The sequence below is a fragment of the Lonchura striata genome, chromosome 3, assembly GCF_050655825.1.
Source record: "Lonchura striata isolate lonStrDom1 chromosome 3, ASM5065582v1, whole genome shotgun sequence".
In the NCBI taxonomy this organism is placed as follows: domain Eukaryota; kingdom Metazoa; phylum Chordata; class Aves; order Passeriformes; family Estrildidae; genus Lonchura; species Lonchura striata.
In genome coordinates, this window is record NC_140705.1 from 10071888 (window position 1) to 10090194 (window position 18307).

Sequence of the window (18307 nt, forward strand, 5' to 3'; positions counted from 1 at the left end):
TCTCTGGTTGTAGCACTCACTTTGAGAAAATCAGACTGTTGGGTATTGCCTAGTTTCTTCTTGCCTGCTTAGGAGGGGGGAAAAAGTAAACCTGAAAGGCCAACAGTTTGTTCAAATGGTAGTGGATCATGAGTTTCATGATGCTGGAAACTTCTGAGCAGGAGAATTACTGGGAGAAGTTCAGTTTTTCCATGTAGTTTTACTGAAAACTAAATCCATGACAAATTAATATTTTGTGTGGCAAATGAATTTTCCATATTCTGGAGGAAACAAAATGAAAGTAAATGCTCTGAAGAAAGGGTTTGTTACTTATCAGTTGCTGGGGGTGGGAGGAATGTTTGTGATATCAGCTCTACAACAACACAAAATAAAATGTTTCCTGGAAATTCTGTTAGACTGACTTCTGGAATTTCATCAGCCCCACTTTTCGTAGGTGTGGTGTCCATGTGTATGTACATACATATAAAATTATTTTCTTCATACAAATTATACTATGTATAAATGAGTTATGTTCTGTGGGATTCCTTAGCATCACATTTAAGGGTGTGTTACAACCCCATAATTTTTCAAACATAAATTTAAAGTCTGTGGGTTTTTTTTTTACTTTTCAGACATTTGTGTAGGGGAGATGTTCTGTTTCAGATTCCTTGGTAATAAACAGAAAAGTGAAGATAGTTGAGATTTCTAAAGAAAACACATCAGCAAAAATTGTTCTTGATTAAAATGTAGAAAATTAATTTATGGAAATTTTACTTGATTCAAGGCCTGTGGGTGCCAGTGTTGCAATTCTTGTTAACATGTTTAAGACAAGCTTGTTGACTCTATTAGAATGAAAGCTATGTTTGATTAATCATTACAAAATACATTGAGATAAATTGTCCCAGTTCCTGCTTGTATGTAGATACCTTTAGAGTTTATACATAGTTTTCATCTTCAGAAAAGGCAACGTTTTAAGCCTTTTTTTATATTGCCTAGAAAGCGCTCAGTTTTTTTTAAGGTTTTTAATTTACTACATAAAATTTTCGAATGAGAGCAAACGACGAAGTAATGAAAGCTGATGTCTCAAAACAGCAGCACATCAAATTAATGTCACACTTCTGTATAGAAATAGCTGGATTGTTATTACTCACTGACAGAGTCTTTCTGTGTAGAACAGGATAATAATGGTTAGAAATTTGGCTCTTAAATTGCTCTGAACTTGTGTTATACCACTTGTAGCACTTGCTACTGCTACCAGAAAGGGGATGCTGATGAACCAGCTTAACAAGAAGTGTAGATATTTAAAATTAGAAAAAAAAGTTTACTCATATGCATATAAGTAACCAGCACCAATTAAATTAAGCATATTTAGACAGAAACTGCAACTCATATTTCATTTCACAGCTTTGTTTTCAAATTTCTGAATATATTTAGTGTCTCCCTTTTTTGTTTCTGGTATATTTATGAAGGATCATTGGAGTGAGTTGCAGAATAATGTGTGCAGCAAAGGAAGATGAGTCTCACCAAACTACATGAGATTTGTACCTAAACTGTTTCATATTGGTGATTAAACCTGTATGAAAAAAATTTCTTGTATTAAAAATAGTTCTTCAGTTTGATTTCTGAGCAGTAAAGGACCAGTTGCCACTTTTTTAAAGGATTACTTTTTCTTGTAGCTCATTTAAATAATAAGCTAAAAGGTGTATAGGAAATATTCTTTTAATCAGTTTTTCAAATTAAATTTTAAAAAATAATTTCCTCTTTACAAGAACTCTGGACAAGTTTTTATGGGCTTTTTCTTCCATTTTGTAAATTTATATACTACTTACACATTTCTAGTCTTTTATTTTGCAAACTTCTGTTACCCTCCCTGCTGTGCTGTACATTTCTTAGAAACTCTTTTGAATAGATAACTTCTTACACAATTAAAAAACTGAGAAACCTGCTAAACTTACTTAGTCTAAACTATATGCCCTATTTATGTAGGAATATATCACTTCAACTTTTCAAATGGTGCAAACAGTGTAACTGTTATAAATGGTTATGAAATCTGATTTCAGTACAAACACATTAATTTATGTGAGCCTGGTAGTTCTGCCAGTATTTGGCTGTACAGATTAAAATCCCAAGCTTGAGGACATTTGACTGTAGTTTAGGAAAACTTGTTCAAACAGTTCTGCCAGTCTTAGGGCAAAGCTTGAACTGGTTGGGTGGGAAGGAGAATCATGAAAGCCTGTGCAAAGAAGAGGCAAGTTTCTTATGTGATGGAAGAGTTCATTTTTAGGGGGAGCAAGTGCAATTTCTTAGAATCATCAGCTGGCTTTGAATGAGCCATCATGTAGTTCTGAAACAGGGGGCAAGATATCCATCATTTTTCTCTGCTTTTCCTTGTGGATAGTGATGGTATAATAATGATTTCTCTGTATCATCTGTTGGCAGAAGACTATGCAAGTAAATCAGTATTTTCCAAAATTGATGGTGACTTGTGAGATACTATCCAGCATACTTTGATATATATATATAACATATATGCATTTTTATACATCCTGTTGATAAAAACAGTTCGTTTCTCCTCTGTGCAGGTTGGAGGTTATTGATATTCCTGTTGAAAACAAGCAAGCAAAGAATGTGAGTTGGCTTTTTCAGCAGGCTGGAATCTGCTTTGGCTCAGGGTATTCCCCTGCCCCTTTAATGTTCTGCAAAAGCCCCACCTCAAAATGTGCTCTTTTCTGTCATTGACAGCGTTCTCAATTCTGCTAGGATTGCTTCTCAAACTACAATACAAAGCTCACAAGGAAATAAAGCAGACGAACCTTAAGATCCCAAGTGACTGCTGAGCCAAGCCAACTAAATTGAGAATTTGGTCTTGTTAGGATATTTGGATGTACTAGGGGTCGTAGAGTGCAGAAGTATGGTACTGCTCAGTCTGAGAATGAGTTAAGAAACGAAAAATACTGCAATTGAAGAATAATTCACTTCCCTGCAAAAGTTGGTTTAGAACACTATTTTAACACAGTGAAAATTAAGTGCTTGCTGGAGGAAGATGTACTTTGAGATTGTAGCCATATAAATATTTGTTAGAACTTAAAATTGGTTGCCTAAGTCTTTTGTCAGAATGCCTTACATCTTCTTTGTTTGGACTGCTTAAGGAGTCTGGACATTTTGGAGTATTTTGTGAAACTTTCAGTTGTGTTACTGTTCCACGTGGCCCTCAGAAAACCTTTCCTCTTATCAAAACACAGCACCTGTTGACTTTGAATTACTTAGAAGCAGTAACTTTGATTAACCAGTTTGGTTGTAAGTGAACCTCTGGTTCTCTGATGCTTCCAAGAGGTGTGAGAAGATACATTACTCAGAAGCAGCTTTAATCAAACAAATGTCTTGTTTTAATGTTACAGAAAATAGTTGGTGCTTAGGGTACAAAACAGTTCAGTTGTGCTTCTTGTAGTTTGCTGTTCAGCTACTCAACAGCTTTTTGTTGACTGGGTGCACTGTGGATTGGCCTCTTAATCAAAGTAAGGATGTTTTATGTAATTTTGGCAAAAATATTACAGAGCAGAAATCTCTATATACAGCCACTTATTGTACTATGGCATAACAGGTTTGGAGACGTGCAGTTTAGGCTGGTTATATAGTTATTCTTCCTCGTCCTTTATTATGAATCTGTTCTAGATTTCTAATATTTATATTAAAAATACTGGCTTTATTTAATAATTTCAAGTTGGCCACCTATCTGAAAGGTTTTTGTTGATCTGTCTTTTTGGGAGCTTTTTAAATGTCTTGTCAAGTATCTGACATGGCTTTACAGTACAGTGTTCAACTTAATAGACGATTGGCAGAATTACTATGTATTGGGTTTTCAAAATAGATTAAGTTGATCATAATATTAAATTTCTGCCATTATCATATATATCGCATAAAATAAATGCTACAGAAGAGCCACTCATGTAGAAAGCTGCTGGAAGGGTATTTTGCATTGAAGTCACTCAGTAAAATTAAGAAAAATGCAGAACCATTTGCAGTGTAAACAGCAGCTTCGCTTTCTTTCCAGTCCCAGTGCTGTAATTACCAGGTGTTCTGTGTTGAATTTCTGACCTAGGACACAACTTCAGCTGCAAAATATGTCTTCTTTGTCACAGTGGTTAGGGTATTCACCTGAGAAGGGAGGGATAGGATTAGGCATTTCTTAAAGCAGAAAAAGTGGGTTTCCTACTTTCTGGTCATCTGGTTTAACCACTTTTGATGTATAAAATAAAGTCATATTTTTCTCTTTGATACTGTATTTTTTGTTACTGTTTTCCACAGGCCTTTTTTCAAAGAAGGAGCTGTTCTTTGCTTTTGCAAGAAAATGGTTACAAGCTTATTTCTGGCAAGATTCAGGGTTATTTGAGAGAGTAGTTGTCCCAAGATTTGGATGCCTGGATTTCAGAAATGGATATTACTGTAAGCAGTGTTTCTTGTGGTAATCCTAGATGATTTCCGGTCAAGAGTCTGCCTCCAAATTCTGTCCTGAGTTACTGAGGGCAGGGTTTCATGTTTCTGGTTGAGTTACCATATAGGCAGCACTGAGTGGATGCTCCTGTCCCACCTCTCTCCACACCACGTTCTCCTTGTTGCTCTCCCCAGTGTAGTAACCTCTTCTCTGGGTGATCTGGTGAAATTCTCATGCATGGAAAAGGAGCGCAAAAAACGTCTGAATCAAACAGTTCCCTCAGTGGTTACCAAGTTCATATAAGGGGAGTGCTAAAACTGTTGGGTGAAGGGTGGCAGGATGGTCCTCTACAGAGTCTCAACAGAGTAAAGGAATGGGTTTTGTGTAGGCCTCTAGATTTATAAAAAACTATTTTAAATTTCAAGGAGGGAGAGGAGGTATAAACTTTAGAAAGAAAGAGTCTACTAAAACATAATTTTGTTTTTAAACATAATTTTTTGTTAAAATCTCATTGCTAATGCTGCAATGAAAAATGGACTAAAATGTCCTGGTATGTTGTATCTAGAGCCTGTAGAAGAATATGAGGATTTTCTGTTGATGTGTTAAGGGGGAAAAAATCATGAATGCTTAAGCCATTCTACCTATGTAACAGCAGTATGTGAGGAACTGTTTTACCTAAAGACAGCTTGGTATGTAATATCTGTACATAATTTGGGGGCCCTGTGGAATGATCTGCTGTGTGTTGGAAATTTGAAACCGTTGTCCACTCCCTTGCCGTGGGCAGGGACACCTTCTGTTAGATCAGGTTGCTCAGAGCCTCGTCCAGCCTGGCCTTGAGCAGTTCCAGGGATGAGGCAGTGATGTAATCAAACAAAACCAGGGAAAAAAACCTTGTAAATGTTGAGCAGTTCCACAGGCCTCTTTTTGACTTACGAGTTATTCTGTATAACAGGGTATGAATAAAAATAGAAAAAGGATTTTTTTTTTAATGTTCTGAATTTGTGTTTTAGAAAGTATTAAAATGTTTGTTTCTGGAACCTATGAATTAAGTTAATGTTGGTATTGAATTAGAGAAAATAAAACTCCTTGGTAATACAGATAATCCCAACCAAAGTTTTTCCTTTGGGGAAAGGGCATGTCTTTATACATAGGAGACTTAGCTGGTGTCATTCTGGATATTTTCTTCTGTTGTTGTAATGACAGGTCTGGGTTAGTGTTGAAGACAGACATGGAAATACTCGTGCTGCCTGTTTTTTTCTCCAATTTGTAAATGATCCGTGAAACACAAATTTATGATAGGGGCAGGATCTTGTGGGCTGTTATTTTTGGTGGAAAAAATGATTATTTTTTCTCTTGCTGTGGATAAGCAATAGATAATGCTAACTTAAATTTTAAATTTTCAAGAAGGAGGTCAATGAGCAAAATCAATGTTCATTGTGCTGAAACATATTTACAGTTTCATAAAAACTTTAGTTTCTTATAATGGTCTTGGAACTGCTTAGAGGAAAAAGGGAGTTAGCTGTGCTCTTACCCTGATTCTTGGATTGTCTGTTCTCAGAGACATGGAAGGAAGGGTGGCCATGGTTTTGGACTTCACTGAATTTTGAAAAATAAGCATTTCTCATTAGGCCTTGCAACACCAGAAGAACACTAAACAAATAAAACCACTACCACTGAAAGTTAAAACCAACAAAAAAAGCCAAACAACAAACCCCAAACAACCCACCCAAAAACCACCACAACCAAAAAAATGATGACTCTTTCAAGGTTGGTTGTTTGCTAACAGTGATTTGGGTAGTGTTTATGGTAAATACAGTTTGGGAAGCTTTACCTGCATATCTGTTTATAGATCATTAGATCAAAACTACATATTGAGACAGAAGTACCTAAATTAATATTGGTTTGCAATTGAAACTAAAAGTGCATGATCTCAGCATGATCAGTGGCCTAGGTAGGTAAGATAATCAGCTCTCTCAGTAACCTGTAGAAGAAATTATGTTTTCAGAAACTTAATATTCAACTTCAGAAGTCTTCAAGGTTTGAATTTCTGATTTTTCTTTTTAAGTAATTGCTCTTCTACCATTATATTTTCTGTGTGCATGCACAAATATTTGATTATCCCTTGGAGCTAACAAAAGTTTTGCATAAAATAGGAATCTGTTTTTTAAAATACTAATTTGAAGAAAAATAACTAACGTTATTTAAGGATACATTGAAATCTGCTTTCAGTTTTTAAAAAACTAAAATCAACCTAATTAAGTGTCAGCATTACTGGAATAAGTCCAGGGTGCTGATGTGCCTACCCCATAGTTCAGTCTGAAAATTTCTCTTCATTATTTCAGTGAAATTGTTGGGAAGTGATTTCAGACTCCACCTTAACTAAAATTTTGTTCTTCATGAGGGAATATTTCTTTGAGCTGTGAAATTTCTTCGTCAAAAGCACAGAGACACTCAACCCCAGAAGTTAATGGCTTAGAACGACTGAGGCAATAGCAATAGTTTGGGAGTAAAATTTTGAGGATGGAGCATCTATTGGCCACTTTTCCAATGCTAAGAAAGAGTTGTTTGTGCCAGAATGTTGAAAGCACCAGATTGTTTCTTTGCCTAGTATTTGTGCATCTATTGAAAAGTGTTAGTTATGTGTTATCAGCTTTGTCGGGTAACTTCAGTTTGGTTTATTGGCTGGTGTAAACAGATAGATTTAGTGGTGAAAGTAGCTCCTTAAGAGAGCAGTGTTGAGAGGGAAGTTAATTTTAATCTGAACTTGAATAACTTTGCCTGCTGGATGTCACTATTCGGAGAGAAGAGGAGGGAAAGAAACAGCTCTGAATTTCCTTATATTATTTGTTTTTCTAAGCTTATCCTGGCTTTGAAAAGTCCTTATGGAAACCATTTTCTCAGAAAAGAATGAGCCCAGTGCATTGTGTGTGTACCATGGAAAAAGGAGGTGGTTTGTTGCAGCAGCAACTCTTACTGTAGTAAAATACCTTTCATATTTGCAACAATAAAAAAAAAAAATTTAAAAAACCAACAAAACAAAAAACAACCTGTGGAGAAGGAAAAATGTGATTTCCTGGATGAAAACATGAGGAATTGTGATAATGCAGTCTGTTACTAGATTTTAAGAGCAACACATTTCTAGTAGGTTTTGTGACCTGCCTTGTGAGCTTTTCTTTGCTGCCAGGTGTACTCAGTAACAGTGTGCAACAGTTCCTCTCCTTTCTAAAGTATTTTATATGCCCAAATCTTTAATTTCACCTCTTTTTTTTTCCACATTTATTGCAAATGTACTATTGGCTACCGTTTCTATATTGGGCAATAGATGTACAGATATGTGGAGATTAAATTGTTTAAGTCTCTTGGAATTTCTTGCATGTTGTTATATTAGCAGGGTCATTAAATTGGTCACTAGCTATATCTGTTAATGAAATCCAGACTCCTGTTCAGACTAAATTGGGGAGCACATTTTTTGTATGCTTTCAATATTCAGAATTCTTCTGGAGTATTGGAAACTCTAACTTTTGAAAAGGTATTAGACTAATGAATTTTTCTTTTGGTCTTCCCTCTACAGGTTCGATCTGTGGATGAGATGAATCATGAGTTTCAAGCTCTTGCCCTAGAATCTCGGGGAATGGGAGAGGTAATTATTGAGGGCTGAACATCCAGTTGGTGGTTTGGAAATGTTGATGCAGTTTAAGAAGTCTAAATAATACAACATGAAGCAAAGAGCTTCTCTTAAGAACAAGTTGATTGTTTCTGTCTTAGGTGAAAAGAAACTAATTATGTTAAAAGAACATTGGGTTTTTGACTGGTCCTGCTGTGTCTGTCATTCTTGTTAGATGAGTGATAGTTGTACAGAAGTGAAAGGGTAAGTTTTTATTAGAGTGTACAGTTCTATGAAAGGAGGCATGTTTTCACTCTCATTGTATATAAGCAAGTGGCAACAGCTGCTTGCTACTCCTGAGAAGTCAAGGAGACTGGGATTTGAAAAAAAGGTTTGGCTCCAGAAAAAGTGAACTGGCGTACCCGGCAGAAATATGTGGTAATTTACTATTTTTTCACTGGTAATTACTCCTTAAAAGATTTTAACTAGGTTGAAGAGTGCTGTTACGTAATTTAGCTGGAGGGAAGGAGGACTGTTTCTTTTGACTGATTTCTTTTATTTGGGGTTTTTTAAGTCAGTGTACTTTAAGGCTGGGGGAAGGCATTTAAGAACATGAAGGATGGCTTGACTCCTACAAAAGCAGTTCCCTGAACTGTTTAGAAGGTAATTGACAAGTTATTTGACAAGGGGTTATTTCCCCTGATTGGACCTGGTGAGGAAATTAATGTTGAACTAAGATTTCAAATGTGGATCCTTTTTTCTTGCTGAGTATTTATCTAATTCAGTTGATAGTTGAGCCAGTGACAATATTGCACCCTAACTTTCTCAAAATGATGGTAGGAATCTTTATGGATACCGTAACTACTGATGAAACATAAGTGCTGTGTTCATGCTGCTGACTGTTTTTGAGCAGACATATGGCCATTGCTACTTGATTTTTTTTTTTTTAATTATTTTAAAGAAGCAGTCAGGAATCACTTGACTTTTCAGCAATTTTTGCTTCATCCAGGGTTGTCTTTGAACCATCTCCCATTTGAAAAAAATTATAGATGCAGACCTGTTCTTTAGAAACCTGAGTAGCCACACTGCTCCCCTACCAGTTCTTAAAACTCTGAAAAGTAAAAGTGTTAGTGAAGTATCTGTGATAGTACCAGCAGTGTGATAAGAGTGGATGGGTAAAATTTATGGTGGTATTTGATCTTTTGACACCCACAAAGTACTCTAAAAAGATTGAAAGCAGTGAAAATGAAGGATGGCACAAATGCCTGGGAATTAAATTACAGTATAGATTCATTACTGTTCATACCAATCTTCATTTTAGGTAATCTCAGATAGAGGGATATATTTCTGCATGATTAGGAATCTGTTGGTTTGTTGTCTTGGCATTCAGTGGATCTATAAAGATGTTTAAAAAAACCACCCACAAAGAGTCAGAGTTCTGATACTCAATTTCTGCAGCATCAGAAATTGATACTACATTGTGACCCTGCACTCACCAGGTTATTTTGTCTTTTGTTTCAATGGTGTTTTGCAGGTATCTTGAGGTAATACAGGTTCACATAGCTAGATTGACTTACTCAGTAATTTTCTTGATGTATTGCACAACAGTAAAGTAGTTCTGGGATACATTCCATGGCTCTTTTAATCTTCTTCTTGATTATAGCCTTCTAGAATATTAAAGGAAACGTCCTTATAAAGTAAGCTAGAATTGGTAGAGGCTCCTACATGCTATCCTCCATATGCTTTGAAAGGTATGAAAGAGAGGTCATGTCAAGTGAACTGTTCCTAGCTATTGGGAAATCACGTTCCTTATTTTCTGTGTCTGCCAGGATTTTTCTCTGAACTGAAATTAATTTCCTTTTCATAATTCTAATTCTTTACTGATACTTTTTTCACAACTGGGTATCAATACTTGGCATTAGGAGGCTGTTAAGTCTGTGTTGCAGACATCTTTCTCTAAATGTCTTTCACAATTTTTGCTTGGTTAAATTGTTACATTGGTTATTCATAGATGATGCTTCTGGCTGCAGCTCCTAAAATCTATGGTGACCTGTAAGGTCTCATTAGTACTCTAAAGAAATAAGAACACATGGTGCTGTTTCTCTGTAGGTAACTGTTTGCTATATCGGGGCAAGCCAGAGTGGGCTGCAGGACTTCAGTGTAACCCTCTACAGCCACACAAAACTTAGTGCCAAACAGAACAGTAAACTAAATCTTTTGATAATGTCTGTTGGTTTAACTTAAAGGATCAAAGCACCCAGAGTCCATTTTGGGAACAAAGTATTCATTTCTAGTGTCAAAACTTCATTCCGACAAATTCATCTGAGGTGTTCACTGAGCTCTGTAGGAATTACTTCTGATCCTAAAAATAAATTTTAAAAAATTATTTAAAAATCCTTATTTCAGGAGTCAGCAATGGAGACTGTGCAGTTTCATATCAGAGAGCTGGTTAAGAGGCAGAGTTCATATAGCTGCTTGTTACTATTTGTGTGTGGTAAAGAGCTTTGTTTGTCTGGCAGACTCCTAACAGGGATCAGTGCTGGTACTGGAAAGGACACATTTTAGTGTACTTTTGGGAGAGAGTTTAGTAAGAAATACAACCTTCTCCATTATTTTTACTTATAATTGGATGTATCTTTGTAAAGTTTGTGTTTTATTGCACTGAATAGAGAAACTGTTGAGGAAAACACATGCTATCAAAGAGTAAAGCACAATGATTTTAACCATCTGTATTGATTTGAGATGACTTCTAGATTAAGTCTTTTTCGGTAGAACTAATCAAACACGTTGTTGTTCCCGTCTGTTTAATTTTTCTGAAAAGTACTTAATTGTACAATTAGAAGAATTGCCAACTGATAGGGCTGTTTATTTGACAAGCCAAGAGCTACTACATTCATTTAAAAAGAGCATAGTGTATGTTATACCCATCTGTCAAAATAAATATTAAATCTAAATCAGTGTCTCTCAGGGAGTTGCAATATTGTAAATTTAGTAAAATTGCATTTATTTAAGTATTCAAGGGACTTTGTTTTGTAGAAATTTTATGAAAATAATTTCAGTAAATCTGTTTCATCTTCCGTAGTTTAAATTTAGCCTCTTGGTATGGATCATGCGTTATATTTTGTGTTAAAGATACTTTACGTTCTTTGTGTAATAAAATGCCTGCAGACTGAAAGTTGAATTTATTTGTTTGAAATTTAAGAGTAAGTAGCTTACAAAAGAAGAAAAAGGGGCAAACCTCAAAAAGCCAAAACAAACCTTAAAAAAACTCAAACAGCAGCAGCAGCAAAATACCCCCCAAAACAACTTGTACCTTTGCAGTGAAGATTATTGCTTCTTTCTACCAGGAGACAATTTTTCCTCTCATACAAATCATATGAATGACTTTTGATATCAAAACCAGTATTGCAGTGTCTTCTGCTCTAAATTCACTTATTGTTCTTAACACTGAGTTGTCTGAACATACCTGTCTGATAGTGGAATTTACTAATTCCAGGGTAAGCATACTTCAGGTAATTCTTATTTTATAGCACTTGAGATATTATTAGATCTATTTTATTCTGACAGGATTGTGTTAGGTGGTGACACCTTCACTTAGGTGTTTCAAAGCTCTCAACTGGACACATATTTGAAATTGGCTTAGATGGCATTTAAAATAAAATATGATTCCCAAAAGCAAGGTTCTTTAGATAAAGTAAAATGCTTCAGCGTTAAACTTGTCTTGAGGAGCTCTTGTTGCACTCTTAATACTGGGGCCTGCAAGAGGCAGTCTTACCCTTCTCCTTTTGAGGCTGTTTTCACAAGCTCAGTGTCCCACTGAAATTTATTTAAGAAATATCTGTATTATATAGACTCCTGTTAGTGGTTTCATCAAGGCTCATACTAACCACCTGTGAGGTTCAGAAGGGTTTTTTACTCAGTTAAGTTACAGAAGAAGCAAATTTCCAGAATGTACATATTTGCAGACAGCTTTATCAGATTACATTTGGTCTTTTCTAATTCCACAAAATTTAAAATTCTAAATACAGCATTATATTATGCAGAATCTGATGGATTGTGCAGCTTTCTTCTTCCCTACATTTTGCAAGTTGTTCTAACTTTACTTTCTGTTGATGTACCTTGTAAAGTACTTATTCTGTCTAAGGATACATTAGTTACATACAGGGAAAATATGAAATGTAGAGTTTGGCAGCTGTTGGGGAAAGGTACAGGAATAAACTAGTAAAATCAAAGCAAAAAGGATGCTTGTATTTGAGGAATTCTTGTTTGTGTGGTGGTTCTGTCATGTCTAAGTCTTTCTGTTGTTGAAGACAGTACAAGAGGTACTGGTCTAACATGACACCTTCTGTTTTACAAGTAGGAATGAAAAAAAACATACATCTAAATAACAGTGTTGGTATTTGGAACTTCACATATGAATGTCACAGATTTTTAACAGCCCTATGGTCTAAAGGACCATAAGGACTTGCTACCATATATTTTAGTCACTTTCTAAAATTTGGAACATGATGCATTTCCAAGTGAAGATAAGTTCTCAGTGAACTGCTGCTCTTTCTGGTTATCACAGTATTAGTTAACAGCCAAACTTCTGAGTCTTTGGCAGGAAGGCACTGTTAGTTAAAGCTTCTGAGAAGATTGTCTTGACTTAATACAGGGATTAATTTAATTTGCTTTTTTCACAGCTGCTTCTATAGTCTATATTTCTTCCTCATAACTTCAGAATCTCGATACTGTTGGGGTTATTTTAGCAATTCCTTTTTTACAAAAAAAAGAAGCAGAGCAAATTTTTACAAGGGCAGATAGTAGAATGAGGGAACATGGTTTTAAATTAAAAGAGGAGAGATTTTTGATTAGATATAAGGAAGAATTATTTTACTGTGTGAGTGGTGAGGCACTGGAACAGGTTGTATAGAGAAGGTGTCACTGCCCTATTCATAGAAGTGTTCAAGACCAGGTTGGAGTGGCAATCCTGCCCATGGCAGGGAAGGTAGACTTAGATGATCTTTAAGATCCCTTCCAACCCAAACCATTCTATGATTCCATTATGTAAAACTGATTACTCTTATTACTCTTAATATCCTTTTGTTATTTTTGCCCATCTGTAACCATATTTAAATACAACCATCTTCTTTTTTAACAGCTTTTACCTGCCAAAAAGTTTTGGGAACCTGATGATTCAGCAAAAGATGGACAAAAAGGGATATTCCTTGGTGACGAGTGGAGAGAGACTGCATGGGGAACTCCTCGTAAGTGATTGTTGTATATGTACTGAAAAATCAGTCATGATTACTGAATGTTATTCAAAGCAAATTTTGTAACTGAATACTACATTTTACTTTCCTCTCATTTTAGTTTTGAAAATGTATACTGCATGGTGATTGTATTTCAAAAACACTTCTTGAAACCACGATTTGGATTTATTATATCATTTTTTATCTTAATATTGATGTTGTAATGAAATGCACAAACTTTGCATGTTGCATTTTAAAAAATACTATTATTTTATTTATTTGTTTGTTTTTAACAGACCATTCTATGTCCCAGCCTATTATGGTACAGAGAAAGCCTGGACAGGGTTTTCATGGAAACAGTGAAGTAAATGCTGTATTGTCTCCACGATCAGAAAGTGGTGGCCTTGGAGTGAGCATGGTAGAATATGTGTTAAGTTCCTCTCCAGCTGATAAATTGGATTCCCGGTTTAGGAAAGGAGCTTTTGTAAGTAATGCAGTGTGTTAAGCTTGCCTGGTTACCCACTATGGTCTTTATTACATGGTTATATTTCCTATTCTCTTTGTTTTTAATTTTTAACTCTTTAGAAGGAAGTAGTTGCTGTCTCTCTTCTTTGGTTGGAGGGGGCAGAAGAGGGAAGTGGTTTGGGAATCTTAACTAAATAGCTGTCTTAAAGTGCTTTCCTAAAAATTTTATTTAAAAGTAGGAAAAATATTTCAAATAGCTTAATTTAAAATGTGTGATGAGCTTTATTGTAGATCTTCTGTGTTTTCATGTGGGTTTGTTTTATAACTGGATGTTTTAATTGTATAATATAAACATTTCTCTAATTCAAAGTGTTACTGCTTTAACAGCACCGCTATAGTTAAGGTTGAGTTAGCTCTTCCATTATAAATCTTGGCATTCCTTTTCACATTTTGGCAGTTATTAATTGCATGTGGTTGAAACTTGACGATCAAGTGACCCACCAAATGCAATTTCATTGACAACAAACTGTTTGTATTGTTTACGTGCACTGTAGTGTAGAACTAGGTCACCTTGTGGTGCTCCTATTGTGTTCTGTTCAATATTCAGAATCAAACAGATTCTTTTTCCTCAGGGCACTAGAGATGCTGAAACAGATGGACCTGAGAAAGGAGATCAGAAAGGCAAGGCTTCTCCATTTGAGGAGGACAAAAACAGAGATCTTAAACAAGGAGATGATGAGGATGTTACTAAAATAAATGGCAGAGGTTTGCCAAATGGAATGGATGCCGATTGCAAAGATTTTAAGTAAGCTTTTAAACTGTTTCTCAAGAAGACAAGCATGTCTCTTAAGGGCATTATTACAGTTCTGGTTTGTGTGTCAGCTTCAAACATTACCCAGCTGCAGACTGATTCTTCCCCTCGCAAGTCTTTCCCACTGTGCCACATGTTTCTTAGGATGTCATTAATGTGTGTGTCACTTCTCATGAGACAAATTCATCTTAACACAGTAACTATTAAAAGTAAATGGGTACCTTCTGAATGTGGTGCATTAAAGAGGGATGAAAACTTTAACCCTTTTAATGTTAAACTAAATTTCTTTCTCTCTCTGCTTCTTTTTAATGCTCTTTTGCATCTGAGTGTTGTAGAGAGTAAGTCCTACAGAATTTTAACTTTCCTTCCGATTTTGCTAGTGGATACCACAGCCTAACACAACTAATCATCTCCCCATAAATCTTCAATTAAGGTGCAGCAGTGTATTTTCCTATTCACATAATTGTCACCCAAGGAATGGTGTTGTGGTTTGGTTGTTTTTATAGGGAAAAATAGACTGGACCAAGCTCAAGCTTCTGAACAGTGACCTCTTATATGACAGGAGAGCCAGTCTGTTTGGTTTTTTTTTTTTTCTAACACTGAACTGTATTTTAAATTGGGTATTTTTTAAGGGCTGATCCTTCTTTCTTGAATGACTGTGATGCATTTGTAAGTGTCATACAGAAGAATTAAAAAGATAGAGAACTAGAGTTCTGCTCATAAATTTGTATTAATGTGATGAACATGACCAGATAGTTGTGGTTTCATTAGTTCATTACTGAACTAGTATATTAAAATGCATGTTTGAATCCCATACGTAAGTATTTCCTACCATTTTAAAAATGTATTACCTGAGGCTAAAGAGAGATTCTTGAGGTCTATTTTTCAAGACATATCCTTGAAAATAATACAATGCTAAGCATACCAGAGAGCTCACATTGGCTCCTTTCAGTTGTGTGCTGCAATATGCACAGTAAACAAAGTTACCTTCGTTTTTACCCATAGCAAATACAGAATAACTTCTGTCCGGCTTTTCTTTACCAGTATCTATTTCAATTTTGAAATAGGTGTTTGTGAAGTACTTTGTATTTCATTTAAAGAGAGAAGTTATTGAAAAATACACAAATGCAAAAAAGCATCCAAAGCCAGTAAACCTCTCAGAAAAATAAAAAAAAAATAAGGCCATCTAAATGAAATGGGCCATATTAAGTGGTGGTATAGAACCCTCCAAAACAGAGGTTTATAATTGAAGTATTGACACAACTTTAACTATAGCAACAGAACAGCACCAATGTAAGGAGCAACCTGTATTATCTAACCATAAGTATTAACAAGAAATTTCATCCTGTCCTCCTCATTGTATTTTTATTGTACTTGTGGCATTTTTAAACTAAGTATGTACTGAAATAACTGCCTTTTTTCCTTTTGTTCTTCACTTTGTTGATGCTGTATTTCACTTGGGAAAAATAGGGAATATTAAAGGGCTTTAAACTCAAGTTTGCAGCAAGACATGGTTGCTTGCTAGGATACTTAGATGGTAAGCCAACATGTTCCATACAATCCTCATGAGGTTGATTTTTACATTAAAAAAACCTCTTGTCAAAAACCTGCTCCTTTCTTTGACATATTTTGTCTAGAGTAATAAATCATACAGTGTTGCTGCAATAAACACCCTAAAAGGCTGATTTCTAGCTGTACAGACTTAGGTGTTGTTATCAGCCATTCCATTCAAGTGCTAGTAGATTTCTTTGCATTAGTCATGGGCTTCAGTGAGGAAGAGATACTTTGGCTCTGGAGCCCTGAAGAGGAAGCAGAACAGATAATACTGAGGCTGTGTCTCTGACCTAGAGCTAGCAGTACAGCAGACTGGTCTGGCACTGTACTGCTGCAATAAACATAGGTTCTTCCTGCAAGATGACATTTGGAATTTGAGCCTAGTTTTCACAAGTAAAGCCAACTAAACTAGAAGTTCTGCATTTCCTGAGAAACAGTATATAATCACAAAGTTCTGCCAATGCAATAATGTTAGTAGATCATAGATTTTGTCACACAACTCTTTCCTAGTCGTTAACCTAGATTTTTGCCTGTAAAAACTGATAGTCTAAACAATATGGCTTCCCACAGAAAGTGGGATACCACTCCAAATTAAAGTATACTAAATCTAACCAAATAGTGTTGGAATCTCTTTAGGATGTTACTCTGTTGACATCTCACCTCATCAATTTGCTTGTAGGTGTTTATAGATGTACAAAAAGTCCCCTGTAGACTGCCAGTCAGATGAGAGAGCAATTCAGCTTTGTATATATTATTGTATCTTTGATATTGTATATTCTATTCAGTGTTACATTAGGAACACGTTTTCCCCACCAATCATCAGTATAGTCTATTAAATGAGTTGTGTAGGAAATTAAATGTTTCAGTCACATGCTAAATGAAGTGGTTATTCGTTTATTTTACTCAAGGTAAAAATATATTGCTTGCTTTTCAGTTGTTAAAAATGGTTGCTATATTGTATGTTTGCCTTTTCCAATTGAAATTTTGCTGAGTCTTTCGGTTCTGTGGTGTGAGATGCCCTTAGCCAATTTCTTTATTTAAATTTCTCTACAGTACATTTCTTGTCACTACCAAAATACAATAAAGAGGCATTTGAAAATTTGCAGGTGACCACAAAACAACCTCACAGATCAGTTTGTTTTTCTCACAAGTGATTTGAAGAGCTCTATAGTCAGTCTTAAACTTACAAGAGAAAACCAAATAAAATTATGCTTTAGAGTTCAATGCATCCTTTATCTTGAGCCATCAATGCGCATGCTGGTTGAAAATGTTAAAATCAGTCTGTCCCTTCTGTTTGTAAAGTCTCTTGAGTTCAGAGCTGCTTTGAAGGTAGAAATACTGTACTCTGTCCTTGGACAGCTTTATTTAAGACTGAAGAGTCTGTCTTAAATTTCTTCTGAACAGTCGTACCCCTGGAAGTCGACAGGCCTCCCCAACAGAAGTAGCTGAACGCCTGGGCCCCAATCCCAGCACCACAGAAGGATTAGGTCCTCTTCCCAATCCTGCAGCTCACAAGCCTCTGGTAGAAGAATTTTCAAACCCAGAAAATCAGAATCTAGATGCCATGGAACAAGTTGGTCTTGATTCTCTACAGTTTGACTATCCTGGCAATCAGGTACAAATGGACTCTTCAGGAGCTACTGTAGGACTTTTTGACTACAATTCTCAGCAGCAGGTTAGTAATGGAATGTGGAAAATTGATCCTTTAAGTTGTTGATTATCCTCTTGACAATCAGTCATTTCAACATGCAATGCATTGACTATTATTTTGTGACTTAGTCAAGGGCGAATAACTATAATTAATAATTAATCTAGAATAATATTGTTGCATAATTTTCTAGTTTAGTAACTTTAGTAACTTTGTTACAGAAGTTGGTTTGACGTTGTTTTTCAGTAAGCAAATCCAATTATAGCCCTGACTTTTGAAAACTGAAATGAATATTTTCTCTTTTTTCCCCCAATAGCTTTTCCAGAGGACTAATGCTCTGACTGTTCAGCAGTTGACAGCAGCCCAACAGCAGCAATATGCACTGGCTGCAGCTCAGCAGCCACACATAGGTGAGGTTTCTGTATAATGCAGCATGTGTCCCTGGCAAAAGTGGGTGTGTTGCTTTGATAGACTCCTTTCAATTTATCCAGTCTTCTCATTCAAATAGATACTGATCACTTGGCTTCTTGCAGTGTTCTCATGAGAACTGCTCAGAATGACTGCCTATGACTGTACTGTCCTT

General features: G+C 35.8%; 1 protein-coding gene across 18 annotated transcripts in view; it reads left to right on the plus strand.

Moving 5' to 3' along the window:
* The window catches only part of PUM2 (pumilio RNA binding family member 2), a 73993-nt gene that overhangs the window by 20831 nt on the left and 34855 nt on the right, over positions 1–18307 (plus strand). For 16 of the 18 annotated variants that reach the window (XM_085574495.1, XM_085574497.1, XM_021525344.3 and 13 more), the window contains 6 exons: positions 7983–8051; positions 13156–13261; positions 13543–13730; positions 14344–14516; positions 17481–17751; positions 18041–18134. In XM_085574495.1, coding sequence (XP_085430621.1) covers positions 7983–8051; positions 13156–13261; positions 13543–13730; positions 14344–14516; positions 17481–17751; positions 18041–18134 — 901 coding nt within the window. Of the gene's footprint in view, positions 1–2617; positions 4423–5969; positions 6179–7982; positions 8052–13155; positions 13262–13542; positions 13731–14343; positions 14517–17480; positions 17752–18040; positions 18135–18307 lie in introns of those variants that run through there. The other 2 variants (XM_085574496.1, XM_085574493.1) reach the window with 2 other exon arrangements.